Below are 18,064 nucleotides of genomic sequence, written 5' to 3' on the forward strand. Positions count from 1 at the left end.
AAGGCTGCTTGGTTCAGATAGCCTCAGTGGGAAAGAGCAGCCAGCTTTTGTGCTGTTGTATTTGCAGGAAGACTTGCTCTTGTTTTTGTTACAGATAGGTTTTGTTTTGTTTCCCAATGAGAGGAATTATAGGAATTCAAGAGAGAATAAAGAACTACCATGAAACCCTACAACGGGGTATGAAGGCTGCCACACAACTTCCACGGGCTGTTGAAATGTGATAAATGCCAGCCTGAAGACAGCAGAAGAAACCAGAGCTCAGGAAAAGGAGTACAGTTTAAGGAGATGTGCCCTCAGAGGGCTTCCAGATGTTAAAATCTCTTGCTCTAGCTCCCTTCTCAGACAACCATTAAATTTCCCCAAGAGGGCTGCCAGTTCCAGCCAAAAAGCTGTGCTCAGCAATGCAGACTCACCTTTCACTGCCCCTGGTTTGGCACACCTGCATGGATAATTCACATCGGCCACGTGGTAAAGAGATCTTTATAGCTGAATTTAAGTCCCTTGTAAAACCAGCTCTTGAGAGAATATATACTGTATCTGACTTGAAAATGCAGATCATTTTTACTCCCCTCAGTGCTTTTACATCACTCAAAGACAGTGTTCAATCCAGCAGACCAGGAAAGCTCAGCACTGGGTTCTCTGCTCCCAGTGGAGTTAGGGTCAATGGAGCTGAGCACTGCTGACTGCTGCTGAAAATCGCATCCAAGGACCCAGTCCAAAGCAGGCTAAATTCACTGGACAACTTCTTTAGACTTCTACGGACTTTGGCTCCAGCCCAGGCTACATTAGCATCAGTGTGTTTTAGCAATTTACTGCCCAACAGCTCTCAAAAGTTTTCAGCGTCTCTGACTGAGCCAGAGTAAAATGCGTTGTTATTTAATATTATCTTCATAGTGCCTATGGTACACTTGGGAATTAATTTTTTTTTCCTCCAAGTAGCAGTGACTGAACCAAGCCACTGCTTTCCATGGATTACTTAGAAGACCAATGCTCTCAATGAAAGGAGTGCTTGCAAGCACCAAACACACCAGATCATGCACTCTTAACAGGCTTTACGTAATTGCAGCTCAACTTGTCCACAGAATACAGGCAAGTCAGTTAATGAAAAGTAGACATGCATCATACCAGTCACCAAGAGCCTTGTGGCATGCCACATTTCTGTGCCTTGTGTACAGTCACGTATTAGCAAGTGACTCCTATTCAGTAGCCTGCATGTAAGCTACAGTCTGAAGGAAAGTATCATACATATTAATTAGACCACAAATAAATGTCTGAAAGAACTATCAGATGGCTAACAACTTCAATCCACCAGCATCAAGAAATGTTACATAATGGGAAGGGCAACCAAAGCTTGGTGCTGGTGTACATGCCTACATGTAATCCCGCTCTACTAAAAAAGTAAAGCGTTTCTCCATCATAACAAGGACGAAGATTTAAAATTGTACTAAGGAGACAATGAAGAACTTAAAAAAAATGGCTTTAATTGTAAGATTTTTTTTTTTTCTGAATTCAAAACTGGTTGTTATTCAGTGATGTTCAGAGTTCAGCACCATTTGTCACACAATTCAGGGTCCAGTTTCAGAAGCTGTCAGGTCTGACTAACCCAAGGGAGGCAGAGCCTTGCTCATAGGTGCCAGAGAGGCATTAAGCTGACATATTTACAAAGACTGTGAATTATACATGAGTTTCTGTATGAACCAGACAGGTTTAATGCGCCACACATTCTTCATGTATTACATTTGGGTCTCATAATACAACAACTGCATTTTACTATTCTGTGAATTTAAAGCCGGTGGAAGCATGAGACTGACGTCCCCAGAGACTCGTATCCTGCTCCTGAACAGAATAGCAGCTACAATTTCTTCCACAGCACTCACATCAGTGCATCCGATCCAGAAGGGGCCAAATACCCAAATGTACGGAGGTTTCAATTTCCATACTTGTACAGCCCACAGCCAGCCTTCTGAGAGGAAGACAGTTGCCAGCTGAGGCCACTGACACAGGATAGGTAACCTAACTTTGTTAAGTTATGAGATTGGTCTCCCACAGCACCGTAGAGAGACAGAAGAGAGTATCCCACAAAGCTCAGCAGAGCATCCAAGGGGGGCTCTTCTGAGGGAACCTCTCCCCCCATGGGGTAGTGCCTCAGCTACAGCCTTACATATATTTTATAATGTGTTGATACAACCTGAGGAGTACACCTATACATCCCCAGGGTCTAATACTACCATACTAATGTTTAACATAATCCCATCCACTCTAGCTATATTTCTGTAACACCCTCACCACATTCACTAACAAGACCTCTACATTCAGAAGGTTGTGTCCACCCCTGGGTTTCCTGACGTAGCAAAATCCTTGAGTTTCTTAATGCAGAGCTTACATGCCCTCTTAATGCACCTAATTATTTAAGTAAGCTTTCCAAAAAAAGGCCACTCCTCCCGTGATACTGTTCTGCCTTGATGCAGTGAAATTTCAGCTTCAGCTCAGGATACAGAAGAAATGTTCCTGTAAAGTGTATGCTAGTTTTTAACTGGCTGCATCTGATCATCACCCTTTTCCACCAGCTCTCAAATACTGTTAGAACATCACCCACTTGAATGGCAGGAGCTGCTGGCAGGCTTGCAATGAATAGACTAAGCTGCTTACTGAAGAGCTGAAAAAGAAAAATCACAGCTACCGTCTACCTACCTGACACAGCTGTGATCATCGTGCAGACTGCCTTCATACAGTGCAGTGTGAAAGCAGATCACATCCTGCAGACCACTTGTGGCAGTACGGACTGAAAACACAACCCCTTGGTAACACAGTCGTTCCAAAAGGTCTGAGAAAACGCATTACAATTTTTTTGTGCATGCTTTTCTCTGATCCATGCAGCGCCACAGTAGTGACCGCTGACACATTCAGCATTGTCTTTGCAGGCTTTAAACAGTTTATATCCTCTGGTGGGTCATCTGACCACACACCAGAAGATGGACTGCGACCACAGCATCACAAAAGCAGCTTTTCTGCTTTTTACTACACCATTCAGCTATAACTGAAATTGGAAACCAATTGGGGGGATTATTCAACTCCAAGCTTTTTGATCCCGATGGTCTAACCCTCCGACCCATTTTAATGACATCTGAATGCAGTTCAAAAGATTACGCGAGTCATTAGTAAACCGAGATAATTTCATCAATCACACTGAAAGACAGGTATGACACACCAGTGCAGAAATCTCTGTTAGAAGTAGACGCAAATCTGAAGAATGGGACATAAAGGATTGAAAGGAACTCATTAAGGTATTAGAAGCTGGAGTTACATGGAAATAACGTGATTGAATTAAGAAAGGACAATATAGCCTGACTACAAAAGTACCTCTTCCAGCAGAGAGATCAATGTGAACTACAGCCTTCTGAGGAAGGTGGTAGAATCCCCACCAGGGATAATATTTAATTTTAGGTATATCATAAAAATACACTGTAAGGAAAACTGCTCTGCGCAGGAGATTGCTTAGGTGACCTCAATGGCTTTGTCTGTCTCAAACAGCTATGAACATATGACACAATAAGAGAGTTTGTCTGTCAGAGACGAACCCAAACCCGAATAGTTTTCATGATGAATCCACAGCAGCTTATTCTAAAGATGTAATATGACCAGTTCTTCCAGTATGCCACGATTATGCCAGCTCTCTTTCTGAACACTCTTATTTCTTTGTAATGAACTGTGACTATTAAAAGAAAGGGCAGTCCTGGGACTAAGAACATTATTGCACATCTGTGCCAACTAAAATATCCACCGCTACACAGGCAACACTAAATAAAACTTGGTAGAATACATTCAAGTGACAACATTAATCTGCTTTCTGTCTGACCATAGTATTTTTAGTAGGTTTCGCTCATGGCACATTAGCATTACAACTGTTGTAGCCTCAGTGCTTAGATGGTAAAGTAAGCACTGGAGGACTGGAAAGGAAGAAAATGTCATTTCAGCATTGCTGCTGGATTAAAATCAGAGAGGAGGGCAGCTACCAAGGAAGCAGTCAGAAGTGGAACTTGCAGGAACGACAAACACAGCATGAGGGAAATGGCAATGGCCATCCACCAGTATCTTTTTTTGTGGCCACCTCAACCGCTCCAAGTCCATGTTTTTGTGTCTACTTAACTCCTGTGTGACAACATGCTTCAAGAAGAAACCATGTGCAACACCCAGTTCTCCCACAAACACATTCCACGTGAACATCATAGCTATGGGTACAAACAAGGACAGCCCTCTGCTCTCAGGCCAGGTTACGGTCAGCCGAGCTGAAACACCTCACACCAGATCCAGCGTCATAAGCCTGTTATTGGATTTGCTGAATTCCTGATGGGTGAGGTATGCTTTCTACAAGGTTATGATTCAGAAATACACTGAAGGAGGCCTTGATCAACAGCTTCTAATGAAAATTACTGTTATTTTTGTTTTCTGCCAGTGAGACATGGGAGGTACAAAGATGAGATGTGTTTGAGCCCGGGGGTTAGCACGCAGGTACACTTGTGCCTAGGCAGTCTTTCCCTTTTGCACTGCTTTTGTGTGCCTCAAACTTTCGATCCCCACTGACTACTGTCTGGCAAACATAGCATTAACAAGGCATAAGTGAATTCATATGGGCTTCTCTTAACTCCTCCTAAGTCACAGTGCAAATCAGCCTAATTACATTAGCAGCCTTCTCTACTCTCTGCTCAACTCTGCAAAGAGTAGACCCTTCCCAGAGGGCCAGTCAACCAGGTGAAGCAGGTAAGCACATTTCTGCATGTCCCAGTCCTCTGGAGGAGGGCAAATGCCCAGCTAGCTCATGAATAATGCACCGTCTGTTTATGCAGCTCCAGGGACCCACTTCAAATCAGCTTGTGGTCTCTGAAATTATTTTCAGTATACTTGGCCAGTCTCTTTGGTAGGCAAATGAAAAAGCTGCTTTTGAAATTCTCTCTGCTCACTTGAGGCTTTCACTCCTCTCTGCTATACATAATCCAGAAGAAAGGAGACATGATTTTCTGGTCACTCCAGTTTCACGCTGGTACTACTTGACTGACTTAGTAAATTTACTCCTCATGTATACCGCTGTGACACAGTGAGGTTCAAAGATGGCTTAACAGCATACAGGGATGTACCAGCAATTCAGAAATGAGTCAGGAGGAGATCAAACTGCATGTAGTATCATCAATGCCTTCTAAGCAGATGGTTAAGCACGAAGTATCACAATAAGGGCTAAACCAGCCTTTTCTTCCATGTTGTAGTGATGGAATCTGAAATAATGAACAAGCAGCACAAGAGGGAGAGGGTGAACTCATAGGGGGTGAAGTTACAAAATACTCCTCCACCCTGAAAAAAAAAAAAAAAGTCTTTTTAAATACTGGCTCTCAGCCCCGAGGTTTGACCCCAGGGCATATGACATCAGTAAGCCAGTGCTAGCAGAAGCAAACCTTGAAATGTAATTTCAACTCCTCCTTGTAAATCTCATCTAATCCAAAATATTTCACATGAGAAAAACTTGCATAAAAAGAAGCCAGGAGAAGAAAAACATAGCTCAACTATACAAAGTCATGCAAACTCTAGAAATAGCCATGTTAGGAAAAGGCTAAGCTGTTCATTTGGCCAAGTCAAGCAAGTCACAGTGACAGCTCCCTTAGCTCTCCTTTTCAAGCCCTGTGTTCAGAAATGTGCCAGTGTGGGCTGTGAAGCGGGTGAGAGACAGACAACAATTAGGTATAAATTGCAAGCAAAAGGTTCTCAACAATTTTTAATCCAAGGACCACCAAGCTTTTCTGGAAGGGGAAGAAAAAAAAAAAAAAGAGCTGTCTTGTATCTTGGTCCTGCATTTGTGTCATTTGCAACCATATAAACACTGTTAAGCCTGAAATACTAATTTATTGCATTTTTCCCCCTTGCAGATTGATTGCCTGCACTTAGAGGAAGGTATGTATCTGCAGACTCTTTATCTCACAGACCTCAGGTTGAGTAACACTGCTGTACTGTACCTTTAACCCTTCTTAAGAAGCATCATTCACATCCTCACAGTTGTGTTTCTGTTGCTATTTTTTGGTTGAAGCCATACCCTTTAATACACAAAGCAGAAATACTGCCCCAGAAAAGACAAAGCAGAGAATTTCTGTCATGCATTCCCACTCTGGAGACTGATAATAAACAAGAGCTTCAAGAAGGATTCATTAGGACCTAAACATCCTCCTTCCTCCCCTCTCCTTCCCCTCCAGACACGAAGCCCTGCACATGTAGCCAAGGAATAATCTTAAGCCTTGCCTGACTCAGAAGAAACAACATTGAGCAAATAAAAGCACCACTTAGTTTGCCATCCTTCTCCACCTGGGCACGGCAGAGCCACAGATCACTCTGAAGACACCCACATGCAATTTGTTTCCTACAAGCCACTGGCTGGGGACTCCTGGGGCTGCCAGGAGTATGCTCAGGTATTGCATGCACTAGGAAAGTTCAGCCTGTGTCTCAACAAAGAAGGCTGCAGGGATGCTGTTAACAGCATCTCTGTACCATTGAGGCATTTAACTCTACTCAAACATGACAGCAAACAAGTTTGTGCCCACCTAACCATAACGCTTGCCGCACAACTGAAATATGCTGCAGGGGAACCACTGCCAAACCAGACAGCATCGTAGTGCAGGTCAGGCTAATACATATCTATCTTTACAGGCCCTTGCTAACAGGAGCTGGGTGGCATCAGCAAAACAAAGCAGATGGCAGGGGTGCAACACAGCAGCAACCAAGAGCAAGCTTTGATGGAGCTCTGACCAGCACTGTTCCCTTCCCAGAGCATGGGAGGAAAGCTTTGTCCTGGAGGCCCTCCCCAAAAACCTCAAAGTCCAGCTTTTAAACAGACTTTTTCCCATTTTCTACACACAGGTTGAATTCAGGCTAGGTGACGCTGGCTGCCTGCCCACAGTGCATTTCAGCAACCAACTTGGGAAGAAGACAGCTCACGTACTTGAAAGTATGTGAGGCTCTGTCACACACAGACACATCACAGGTCACTTCCAACAGACCGTACCGTGTTTGGCAAAAACTTCTGAAGTTACTCAACAATGCTCTTATCAAATGTCTCATGGCTTATTGATGCTGAAAAAGACATTCACCACCTCTGTTTAATGAACAAAAACCTGTAACTGTGCTTAACTTCTCTTTGCTTTCCTGTTCTTCTAAAGGAAGGCTAACTTTCCACCTTCACCCCTATTGCAACGTTCTCAGTAAGCTGCCTGACCAGAATATGGCTCGGTAACTCAGTGTGGAGTCAGCGGTGTCAGACAGGCTGCTTTATGTCTCCGCTCGGAGCCTCGATCTATGAAGTTCACCTCCACAGGGAGAGCGTCTTGACGGTGTCTTTCTCTGGGAAGTTCAAGCTAGCTTGAAGAAAAGACAGTAAAGGGAATACGCTTCTTTGTTTAACCTTTTTCACCAAAGCGTATGGCTAGCACTTTCACTTCCAAGGAGGGTTCATTAATTCACTGCATCTTCATGTTGGAGATGTTACAGCTCCAACTGAAGTCAGCGATGTCTTCCTTCCCCCCTGGCCCAGCATCCCTCCCAGTTCATCCTTTCCCAGTGCAATGCAAACCACTCCAGGTCCTGCCTCAGCCCTCTCCTCCCAGCTGCATCTTGCTGCCAGGGACCCCCCACTACCGCGGCAGCCCCCGCAGCACGTCCGGGGCAACCGCTGCCCGGTCCCTTCTGGGGAAGCATCCCACAGCCCAGCAGTGGGAGGGAGGTGGGGAAGGCAGCCCACAGCAGGCAGGGAGTTTGAGAGTCGCAGCCACAACCACCCAGCTACACTCTCTTTTCCCTTCCGTTCTTTGCAAGCCGGGTCATGGCAGCACAGCCTGCTGGGTTAAACACTCACTCCCTCGTGCTCTGGCTCTCTCCCATCCCCTCCCCTGCCGCCCTTTATTCAGCTGGTTTCCTCGGGCCAAATCTGTCAGCGTCACGGGTGCTTTTCCACTTTCTGTATTCATCTATTTTCCCCGTTTCTAACGAGGGAGGCGTCGCATGATCCGGCTCCCGAGAGCAGCCCCTCCCCTCTTATCATTTCACTGAAACACATCCTCCTCTTCCAGCCAAATGTTATCTGGTGTTTTCGAGCCTGTGTTTTCAAAGACAAGAAATGCCAAAGAACGCCTTGCCTTTTCAACAGGAGGCTTTCCACAAAGCTGGGCTCGTCTTGCCACATTGCAGTTACATTCAAGGAACCCACAGCAAGCGCCTGGCTCCCGCAAAGGGGGGCAGAGGGAAGACTTAAGTGGTTTATACCCCTAATCCAGGACTTCAACCACTCAACAGCCCACACTACTCCTCCCCTCGTAAGTCTCTTTGTTGGCGCTGCTTCCAAATGAAGGTAACAAGCCAAACACAAGCCACCCAATATAAGAAAATCAGCCACGCAGAAAGCAATACGATATTCTCCGATTTGCCTAAAGCTGCTGCTGTGCAGACTGCAGCAGCAGCATGGCACAGCTACGGCACGCTGCACGTTTCCATCACAAATTCCACCCTCTTTATCCCACTCTCCTAAATGCTCCGAGATGAAACCTGGCAACAAGGCACCAGCCATAAAGCAAACACTACACTACAAATAAAAAAAAAAAAAAAAGTATTTGTTTAAAAAAAAAACCCTTGGTCTGGCCACTTTTTTTTAATCTCGCGGAAGTACTGAGACAATGCGAGCGAACGGGTTTGGCTCTCCATTTCTTGTAATGCCGCATTCAGTAGAAGACCAGTTTCTTTGGGAGTTTTGGACAAAACAATAACTGCTGGACAGAAAGCAGCTTCCAACAGATGACTTTCTGCCAGTAGCACATCAGAAGGCTTTCAAGTCTTTAGGTATTAGGCACATGGACGTTCATTTAGGGTCATGCCTGGGAGCCCTGACACACTCCTAATACTGACCAAACTCTTGGCCAAATTTGGAAGATTTTGAATGACCAAAAATTTCAGAGACAGTGAGTTCTTTGGGGCTGCGGATCTTTTAGCACTTGACCTTGAAAGCAAATCTACTTGAGTCATCCCGGGTGCCTCCCACCAAGTAAAAGTCATCTCTGCATTGATGGCTAACAAACTGACTGCCTACAGGACAACTGCATCTATTCCATTGCTGTTCACCAACAGAGAGAGGGATGAGCTGCCTGGGGTCCTACCCTGCCCAGGCAGATAACCTCCTTCCTACACTTAACCCAAAACACCCGCTGCTGTACTGAGGCAGCCTACAAGGACAACAGTGGTGCAACACGCCTGAGGTGAAGACTGGCAAGACTTTCACGACATCCATCTCCCTCCTCCTCCCCTAATCAAAACGATGTCTCGGTCTCTGGAAGAGCACTGCAACCTAACGCCGCCTCCGATCACTCACCACTGTTGATGTGCTTCAAATCAATGGGCACCGACACCTGCAGCTGTCAACAGCATTCAGAGTTTTCCTGTCACTGTAAAACTTCTTGTGGAAGATGTGAAAAAACACAGGAGAAAAGGATTTTCACAGCTGTGTTAAGGCCTATAGGAGCTGTGAAACTGGGAACCAAAGACACAGGGACTCCTGTCCCCAGCTGCCCAAAGTGTTTTTCACCTGCTCCACCTCTGTGTAATTTGATCCCAAGGAGGAATGAAGAAGACCGACTGCATCCATATTTTTGTGGGAAAGAGTTTGAGTTGCATGAGCACACAGGGAGATACCAGCATGAACACAAAAGATTAAGTTCTTCTAGGAAATCTAGAGGTAAATCTCAGATTACTCCACACAGGTCTTTTTTCTGGCTTGCAAGTCTGAAAAGCAGTTGAAAGCAGCTTAATCCTACCAAAATGAACATTTGACTATAAATACCTTGTTTTGACTTAAGGCCCCAAATTTCCACTATCTTGCACCCTGTGAAGCAATTTATATTTGCTTTAACATTCAAAAGAAGAAGAAACAAGACCCAAGACTGATAAATCATGGCATTTTGAACGAATTATTCTCCAGTTCCTTTAAACAAAGCACATAAGGCATATTGTTCCCTGCATCATCGATGGCATTTTAATTAATATCTTAACTACTGTCCACATCAATCCATCTCTCATAGTCTTGTAATTACAGGTTTAGAGACTGGGACAGCACAGCTGCATTAAATCAGAACAGAGTCTCATGGTACACAGTTCTCCAATCAGAGCTACAGAGTCTATCTTAGTCTGAAGCTAATTTTCTGAAGTCTCTTTCTCTGTAGCTTTTTTTTTTTCTTCTTCAAGAAACTACACCCACTATTTGCTGCAAGCAAATTGAAGTAGCACAATTACCCACACCTTTAATTTCCCTAATACTAGTTTCAGGCCCTAGCAGGCTTTACTGTGCCAGGCAAGCCCAGGAATAAAAGAATAGATATAGAGAAAAAGACAGAAAGGAGAGACTGAAAAGGTAATCTTATTACTAGAGGTATGTATTCCATGAACAATACTCAACTGCCAATTCATATATTTTTATTTGCTGGCAGGGCTTGAAGAATATGATATTCTCAGTTTTTCCTGCGCTAACAGTTGTAGCAACTTCACAAGCCTCTTGCCATAGCACAACCCCACCCGAAGCTTGTTCTAGAGATGTTTGATACACAGATGAAGTATACATACATACATTTACACACATTACAATCATGAGAGTATAAACCATATGATCTGCTTGGTTCCTACACTCAGAGTTCTCAGCTGTAAGCACCACACAATCCACACAGAATTTAGGCTAGTATACTTAGATCAGACAGACAGTTATAAAAACCTAGAAATATCCGTCAAACACTTCTGACCAGGAAACTATCAGCATGGATACTATCTGCTAGGAGGACTCTGAAAACATGCAGTCCTTTCAAATAGAGGGCCAAAGCCACGTCCTCGATGCCTTAGTAAAATATATTCTTGGGGGGGGGGGGGGGGGGGGGGGGAGGAACAGACAAAAAACAGTTTTATACTTCTATGCTATCAAGTTAACCTTACAGTGCAGGCACGTTCTGTACTGTTAACTATTTGATGCATCCTTTTCAGTGAAAGGAGATCATAGAATACCAGGTTGGAAGGGACCTCAAGGATCATCTGGTCCAACCTTTCTAGCACAATCTAGACGAGATGGCCCAGCACCATGCCCAGCTGAGTCTTAAATGTGTTCAACGTAGCGGAGTCAACCACTTCCCTGGGGAGATTATTCCAAAGGTTGACTGTTCTCATTGTGAAAAATTTACCTCTCGTGTCCAATCGGAACCTCCCTGGGAGTAACTTGTACCCGTTACCCCTTGTCCTCACCATGTGACTCCTTGTAAAAAGGGAGTCTCCATCTTCTTTGTAGCTCCCCTTTAAGTACTGGGACATGGTCATGAGATCACCTCTAAGCCTCCTTTTCTCAAGGCTGAACAAGCCCAGCTCTCTCAGCCTATCCCCATACGGCAGGCTTCCCAGACCCTTGATCACCTTGGTGGCCCTTCTCTGGACCCCCTCCAGCCTGTCCACATCTTTTTTGTATAACGGGGACCAGAACTGTACACAGTATTCCAGGTGTGGCCTGACAAGCGCTGAGCAGAGAGGGATAATGACTTCTTTGTCTCTGCTGGTGATGCCCTTGTTGATGCAACCCCGCATCCTGTTGGCCTTCCTGGCCGCAGCAGCACGCTGCTCCCTCATGTTGAGCTTCCTGTCCACCAGGACCCCCGGGTCCCTTTCCACGGAGCTGCTCTCCAGCCAGGTGGATCCCAGTCTGAGCTGCACTCCTGGATTATGTTTTCCCAGGTGCAAGACCTTACACTTGTCTCTGTTAAACTTCATAAGGTTCTTGTTAGCCCACTCTTCCAGCCTATCCAGATCTTCCTGCAGGCTGGCTCTCCCTTCCAGAGCGTCTACTTCCCCACTCAATTTGGTGTCATCTGCAAACTTCATCAGGCTACACTTGATCCCGTTATCCAGATCGCTTATGAAGATATTGAATGTAAGAGTAATTCCTCCCCAAAGTAAGCAAAAGCCTCAAAATCCACTCCTTGTTCATTATGCTGAAGAGCTCACAAGGCCAGTTAATATCGCACTTGTTGCATTAAGTTTAACATTCTTCAAGGGAACTTTTAATGATTTGCCAAAATCCAATTCAGTAGTTAGAGCACCACCCCACAAATTTCTTTTGAGCACCAAGTGAAGGAAATGTTTTCAAATACCCCACCTATTTACCGATTCGGTGAAACATACTAAAATGCAGATGTAGCTAGAAAGGGAAAGACATCACACGTGGCCCCGTACAGTGCAATTCCATCTAGTGCAAATTCCTTATAAGCACAATTACACTGAGGTGGTACACGACAACTCCAGCAGCTACCAGCACCCTACTCGCTTTCACCCAGTGCTCTAGGATGATTCTGCCCAACGCAGGAGGCCCCAGGCGAGCAGTCTACAGGACTGAAAAAATAATGTCCAGACCTGATATTAAGTATCTTTTTACACTTGAGCACCTCCTAGCAGCAGCTGCAAATCTCAACTTGCTCCCATCAACTTAAGCCCATGCTCAAGGTTGTATTTGCAACCAACAACACCTACGTATATGCTATTGCATGTCTTCCAAAAAGGCAGTTGCTCCAGTCAGCACGGAAAGGCCCTGCCCATTTGCTAAAGAAAAGGGTTTCCCAGCCTGCAGAGGGCCATAACATACACTAAAGACAAACTCCGTACTTCATTACAAATAAATACACAAGCCTCCCAGCTGCTGAGCCATCACTGCTCATAGGAAGCTGGCTTAGTAAGATTTTTGCAGCATCTGTTAAATAAAGCTCCAACACTGGAAAGATGACTACTTGCATTAATAACCCACAGAATATTCAGTGCCAGATACAATCCTCAAACTCGACACAGCCACCGATCACTCAATCCCAGCCACGAATCTTCCCCGGAGGAAGGAGCCCCTCCAACAGTCCTTGCAACTCCTTCACAAGCTGCCCTGTACACATTAAAAAGGGACACCAACAAGAGTGTAGAGAGAGCTTATTTTCAACAGGGAATCAGGTTTTCCTGCACTGTCCCCACTCCTCTCTTCCCACCCTGGTTCTAGACCACCTGCACAACGATCCAGGGAAAGGCCCTGGCCAGAGCGACAGAGATGGGTCCTCTTCCAGCAGCTCAGACACATTTGTCACGATCACCGTCCACTCAACAGCATTCAGCCACAGCAGGTCCCGTGGTGAAACAGCAGACATCAGAGGACCCAGCTTCTGTCCCTGTCATCAGCTTCCCACACAAGCTTCATCAAGTCTCTTAATCCCTCTGTGCTCTCCCATCCCCAATCCGTAGTTTTGGGAGCCCTGAAAGATGAAATCAGTTTCAGGAAGGCAGGTAAGTGCAATCAATTAAAACACACAACCTGCGTTATGAAGAATGAAAGCTCAGGAGAGAAATCCTCAAGCCTATTCGCATTACGCCACTCTTGCCTAGAGCAGATAGGAGTCTCATCAAACACACGCCAAGGGTATAATGCAACAATTTTGTCCCCACCTGCCACGTAAGGGGTCGGGTCTCTCTGCACACAGATGGCAGCAGGTTTGGTCTCAGCAGCTGCCGAAACATCTGTGCACATCAGGCCCTGTGAAGGATCACCTTCGCCTATGTGAACAAATCTGTGATTTCAAACAATGACAACCACAGTACCAACACAATTAAATTTATGTGAAGAGCTGCGAGACAGCACTATAATCAAAGGCATAAATAAATCTGCTAGCTAGCATCGAATCTCACAAGCAAACAGATCAGCATTTACGAGATAGAAGTGAGATGGCTTGTGAACAGACTTTCCTCATTTTAGGCATACAATGCATCAAAGTATTTTTTCCTAATGGTTAGATGGTGGCATCCAGTAAAACTTATAGCCAGAATTTCATTTCAGGTCCATGGTTCTCTCAAGCTATGCCAATGGTCATAGACCACGTCCAAATGTACTTTGGCTAGTTTAGCAAAGATGTCACCCCTGCAAACTGAGCACCTCATGACACAGATTTTTAAGCAGAATCCTTCAACAACCCGAATAATGAGTCCCACCTGTTAATCAAGGATACAAAATTCAGGACACCTTCTCATGTATTTGGATAATGCTGTATCTTGTTTCCACAAACTAGTCTCAGGGAGTGCTGCTTAGCACTCTGCCCAAGAAACGAGTCCTTATCAGGGCATCTCACACTGCTTAACCATGAAGCATCTTTCAAAACACTAAATTGTTAAGTTCCTTCAAAGCAAGCAGCAAGTCATAAAAGAGTTCTGCAAGCTCCATCATGCTCATTTAGCGATAGGCTTTCATAGTCTATGGCTAACATTTCTAAGTACCTCCGCTCCAAATATTTTCCATCTTATTTTTTATTCCTGCAGACAGGCTGCCGTAACATGTTATACAATCACAACCGTATCGAGCTGTGGAATTGCACAGATGTAGCTATATCTTTGGATTTTTTTAATGAACTGGTACAAAAGCAGTTTGCAAGCAAATTCCTACTTACATGAATTATTACACCTGACAAATATTCCACGTAAGGAATCGAGGATTTTGCCTTCAAGGAGACTACTGAAATAAGCAAAGATTTGCAGAGCCGTGTCCCAAGACTCCCACCAATCATTTCCTCAATTGACAGAGATGCCTTTTCCGAGAGGACACAGATCTGCAAGGCCAGGCTCCTGTCCCTGCGGCGTGGTTAGTTTTTCTTTTGTGCCACATGTTCTCAGAAATGTCACCATAAATTTCAACTATTTCCTTTGATCCAGTGGAGCTTTACTTGCATTTACAACGCAGCAAGTGAGATCAGAATCCGAGCTTTTACACGCATCTTTCAGGCACATTTCTGGAATTTATTTTGATGTGCACAAGCTTGGCTGCAACTGCTCCAGATGTTCTCCGAGCTATTCGCTCTCCCCTTTCCTATCCCCACATGAAACAGTAACAGTTGCATTGTCTTTTACAGGCTGAGGAAGTACAGGAAGGGGAGGGACTTCCAGGAATTTTTAATTTATACATTTTCACCTTAATTTTTTTTTTAATTTTTATACATATATGGAACTATGTATAATGTATATGTATGAACACCGAGAGAAAGAATTCCGAGTGCTCAGTCTAGCCTTTGGTTTCACATTTTTAAGCAATGTCACTCCAGCCCAGAAAGGATAGCTACTATTTTATAGTTCTTTCTCCTTGCTTGACTCTATTTGGATTTTGAAAAGCTCTCTATGTTAAGGCTTCTCATTAGCCACGTGAAGCCCAGTACCCGAGAGATAGTATTTAATTCAACCATGACCTCCCTTCTGGGCATTTCCTGGCAAAAAATGGCCAGATGGAAGAGCTAAAGACTGCCAAACATCCACTGCGAGGAAGTGCCAAAACAAGGGTCTTTATTGCTGATAAAAGCCGTGGAAACATCAGAATGCAAAACAAAGTTGCTACCTTTTTTTCAACCCCCCCATCTGCTTCACTAAAGCTGTGACTGCTGCTGTGATGGAACTGAAGGCACAGGTTTTCACCCTCAGGTTAAACTCTGGCACAGTAGCAAATGATGAAAGTAATTTTACTCCCTGTGTTAAATCATTATGTTTATTCTTATATTACTAGCAACCAAGTTCCTCACACTGTGTTCTCATTTTCTGTGCTCTTCACCATGCTCATACTTAGGAGTTAGGCCTGATAAATAACAATTTTCATCATTAGTCCTGGCTGTGCTAAAACAAAGGATGATATTATCTCTTTCCAAAGAAGAAGGGGGGGATAAACTCTCGTCCTCCACAATTCCCTAAAATTCCTGTTACCCTGTGGGTCAGATTTCAGACCTGTGTTTTAATAAAGATCTGGTGTTCATGCTGTCCTGGGTGCCAGTTCCACCATCTGGAAGCGCAGCTATAAGGGGCACCCGCGGTGCTCAAGGATAATGACGCTTCCGCTTGCCAGGTGCGTGAGTCTTGTCCGACATCGGTGTTCAGTGCCGGCTGTGCAGTGCAGCGAGGCCCAGCCTCCTCTGCTCTTCACCACCACATTTTTAGCATAGCCAGCTCCTGAACAAGCACAGAAAAACTCTTTCGACCTTTTGTGGACTTCTGCTCAAAGGCCTCCAAACTCAGTGACCCAAAAGCCAAACCAGATTCCTCCCAGTGTCCACAACAATAAACCACCTAAATTAATACATCAGCCACCTTTACACAGAGTACAGCTATACCAATACAACTAGAGCTGGACTACACCAATAACGTGAACACATACCAGCTGAATGCTCGTATATGCGACCAACAATTTATGCCTGCACAGGAGTGGGAATAACCTGTACCAAATACAGATGCCATTATGCCAGCAGAACAGCACTCATGCCAGGAGTCACACCAGCTGGACTTCTAATGGCCATGCAGCAATTATTACATTAGAGAAATCATACCCCTTGCCGTCATAATTACGCTGGTACAAAAATCTATGTGCGGACCAGGCCTTAAATCAATTTAGGGAACCTACACAAGGGATTGTTCGTGTTTAATTACATAGCCATTTAAATCAATTTGTTTAAATCAAGACTTAAGACCTGAAATCATTTTTTTGTTACCTGCATGCACACTGACCTTGTAAATTAAGTCCCTAACTTTGACAGCTCACTCTTACGAGCTAAGAGTTTATTATATGAATAATAAACAAAAAGCAGTAGGGTAAACACTTCTGCTTTGGTGGTTTGAGGAAACCAGAACAATTTGTAGCAACTCCGGATAACGCTGCGGCAAACTGATATTAACAGTGAAGGGTGTTGTTGCATTGTAGTGGCCTGTGAAAAACACCAGCCTTGGCCCTCTTAGAAATTTAACTCCATTTTCATCCTCGGTGCTTTGCCACCACTATTGCTAAATGGGCAAAATCTACTGCGCAAAGAAAAGGACAGTAAGTTGTAATATGCTTCAACACAACTTACTTAGTTCTCAAACAAAAGCAGACAGAACAACGTATTTAGCATCCTGCAGAGTTTTTACCCTGCCTCCATCAAGGGCTGTGCTCGACTATCCATGTCTGGAGTCATACAGCAAATCTCTGTCATGTAGTGTCAGTCTCGGGCATGAGAGGACTTTAAGGAAAAAAAAAAAAAAAAAAAGAGAGAAAAGAGGTAACAGTGGAAGGCTTGAAAATTTAGTCTAACATATTTTCCTTTCTCTGCATTTATCTACACATTCTTCCTTAATTCCCTTATTATTTAATATTCTTCCAAAATCTGGACAAAAGAAGCAGGACGCAAGTCCTTCATCTGCAGAGCTCCCACTCAAAGTCCGCTGCCCTTTACCTACACCACTGAGCACTTGGTCCTAATATCCAGCAACAAGACAGAGAGTCACGGAGGAAAGGTCTGTTGAAGAGGGACCAGACAGCTCAGTACCGCAGCAGGTGACACAGTGGCCACAACTTGTCAGAATAAAGGCACAAAGGTACGCAGGAAAGAATGATAATAAAATCTGTTTTCTGCTGCTTTCCATGTTATATGGCCCTACCAGTTAGGGATGCAATCATCTACTCCAGAAGTCAAATAATTACAGTACTTAGCCTGGGCACAGCTCTAACAGTATAAACACGTCTTTTATCAGGACCTTCTCTCATCTTCTCATAGAAGAAAGCTATGCTACACATTTTCCGTTTGTGTAACAGCATCCATGGCACACCTGTCCCATTTTAAAAATATTGGAGCATTTTGTGTGTAGACATGGTTTTACAATCCTCTTTTAACATAGCTGAAATAAGAACACCATCTTTCTGTAATTTGAATTGATTAACTGTGCAAAACGTTGAGGTACCTCTTGAATTAAAAAAGTGTCTTCACAATGCATTTGTTTTCAATTGTTAGCGGCCTTTAATTTACAACAGCAGGTAAGCCAACTAAATAAAAAATGGCTTACCCCAAAAAATAGTTGCACAAGATGCTGTCTACGTGATATCCGCTCTACCAACTGTGCCAGCAAGAGAAATACAAGAGGTCATCCTCGCTAGCACAGCCACGAGGCTAGACACGCATGCTTACACCCTTAGCAGTAATGCCTGCTTTGTTCACGGGAG

The 18,064-nt window shown here is 44.3% G+C and overlaps 1 protein-coding gene across 15 annotated transcripts in view; it reads right to left on the reverse strand.

Moving 5' to 3' along the window:
* The window catches only part of GFOD1 (Gfo/Idh/MocA-like oxidoreductase domain containing 1), a 75,333-nt gene that overhangs the window by 50,099 nt on the left and 7,170 nt on the right, over positions 1–18,064 (reverse strand). The window contains exon 1 of one of the 15 annotated variants that reach the window (XM_087763593.1): positions 13,081–13,306. The exons of the other annotated variants lie outside the window; for them this stretch is intronic. Coding sequence (XP_087619719.1) covers positions 13,081–13,153 — 73 coding nt within the window. The 5' untranslated portion in view covers positions 13,154–13,306. Of the gene's footprint in view, positions 1–13,080; positions 13,307–18,064 lie in introns of those variants that run through there. 15 annotated transcript variants of the gene reach the window in all.

This window comes from Nipponia nippon, unplaced genomic scaffold (assembly GCF_047370975.1).
Source record: "Nipponia nippon isolate SJK-2023a ecotype South Korea unplaced genomic scaffold, ASM4737097v1 scaffold_1, whole genome shotgun sequence".
NCBI classification, from domain to species: domain Eukaryota; kingdom Metazoa; phylum Chordata; class Aves; order Pelecaniformes; family Threskiornithidae; genus Nipponia; species Nipponia nippon.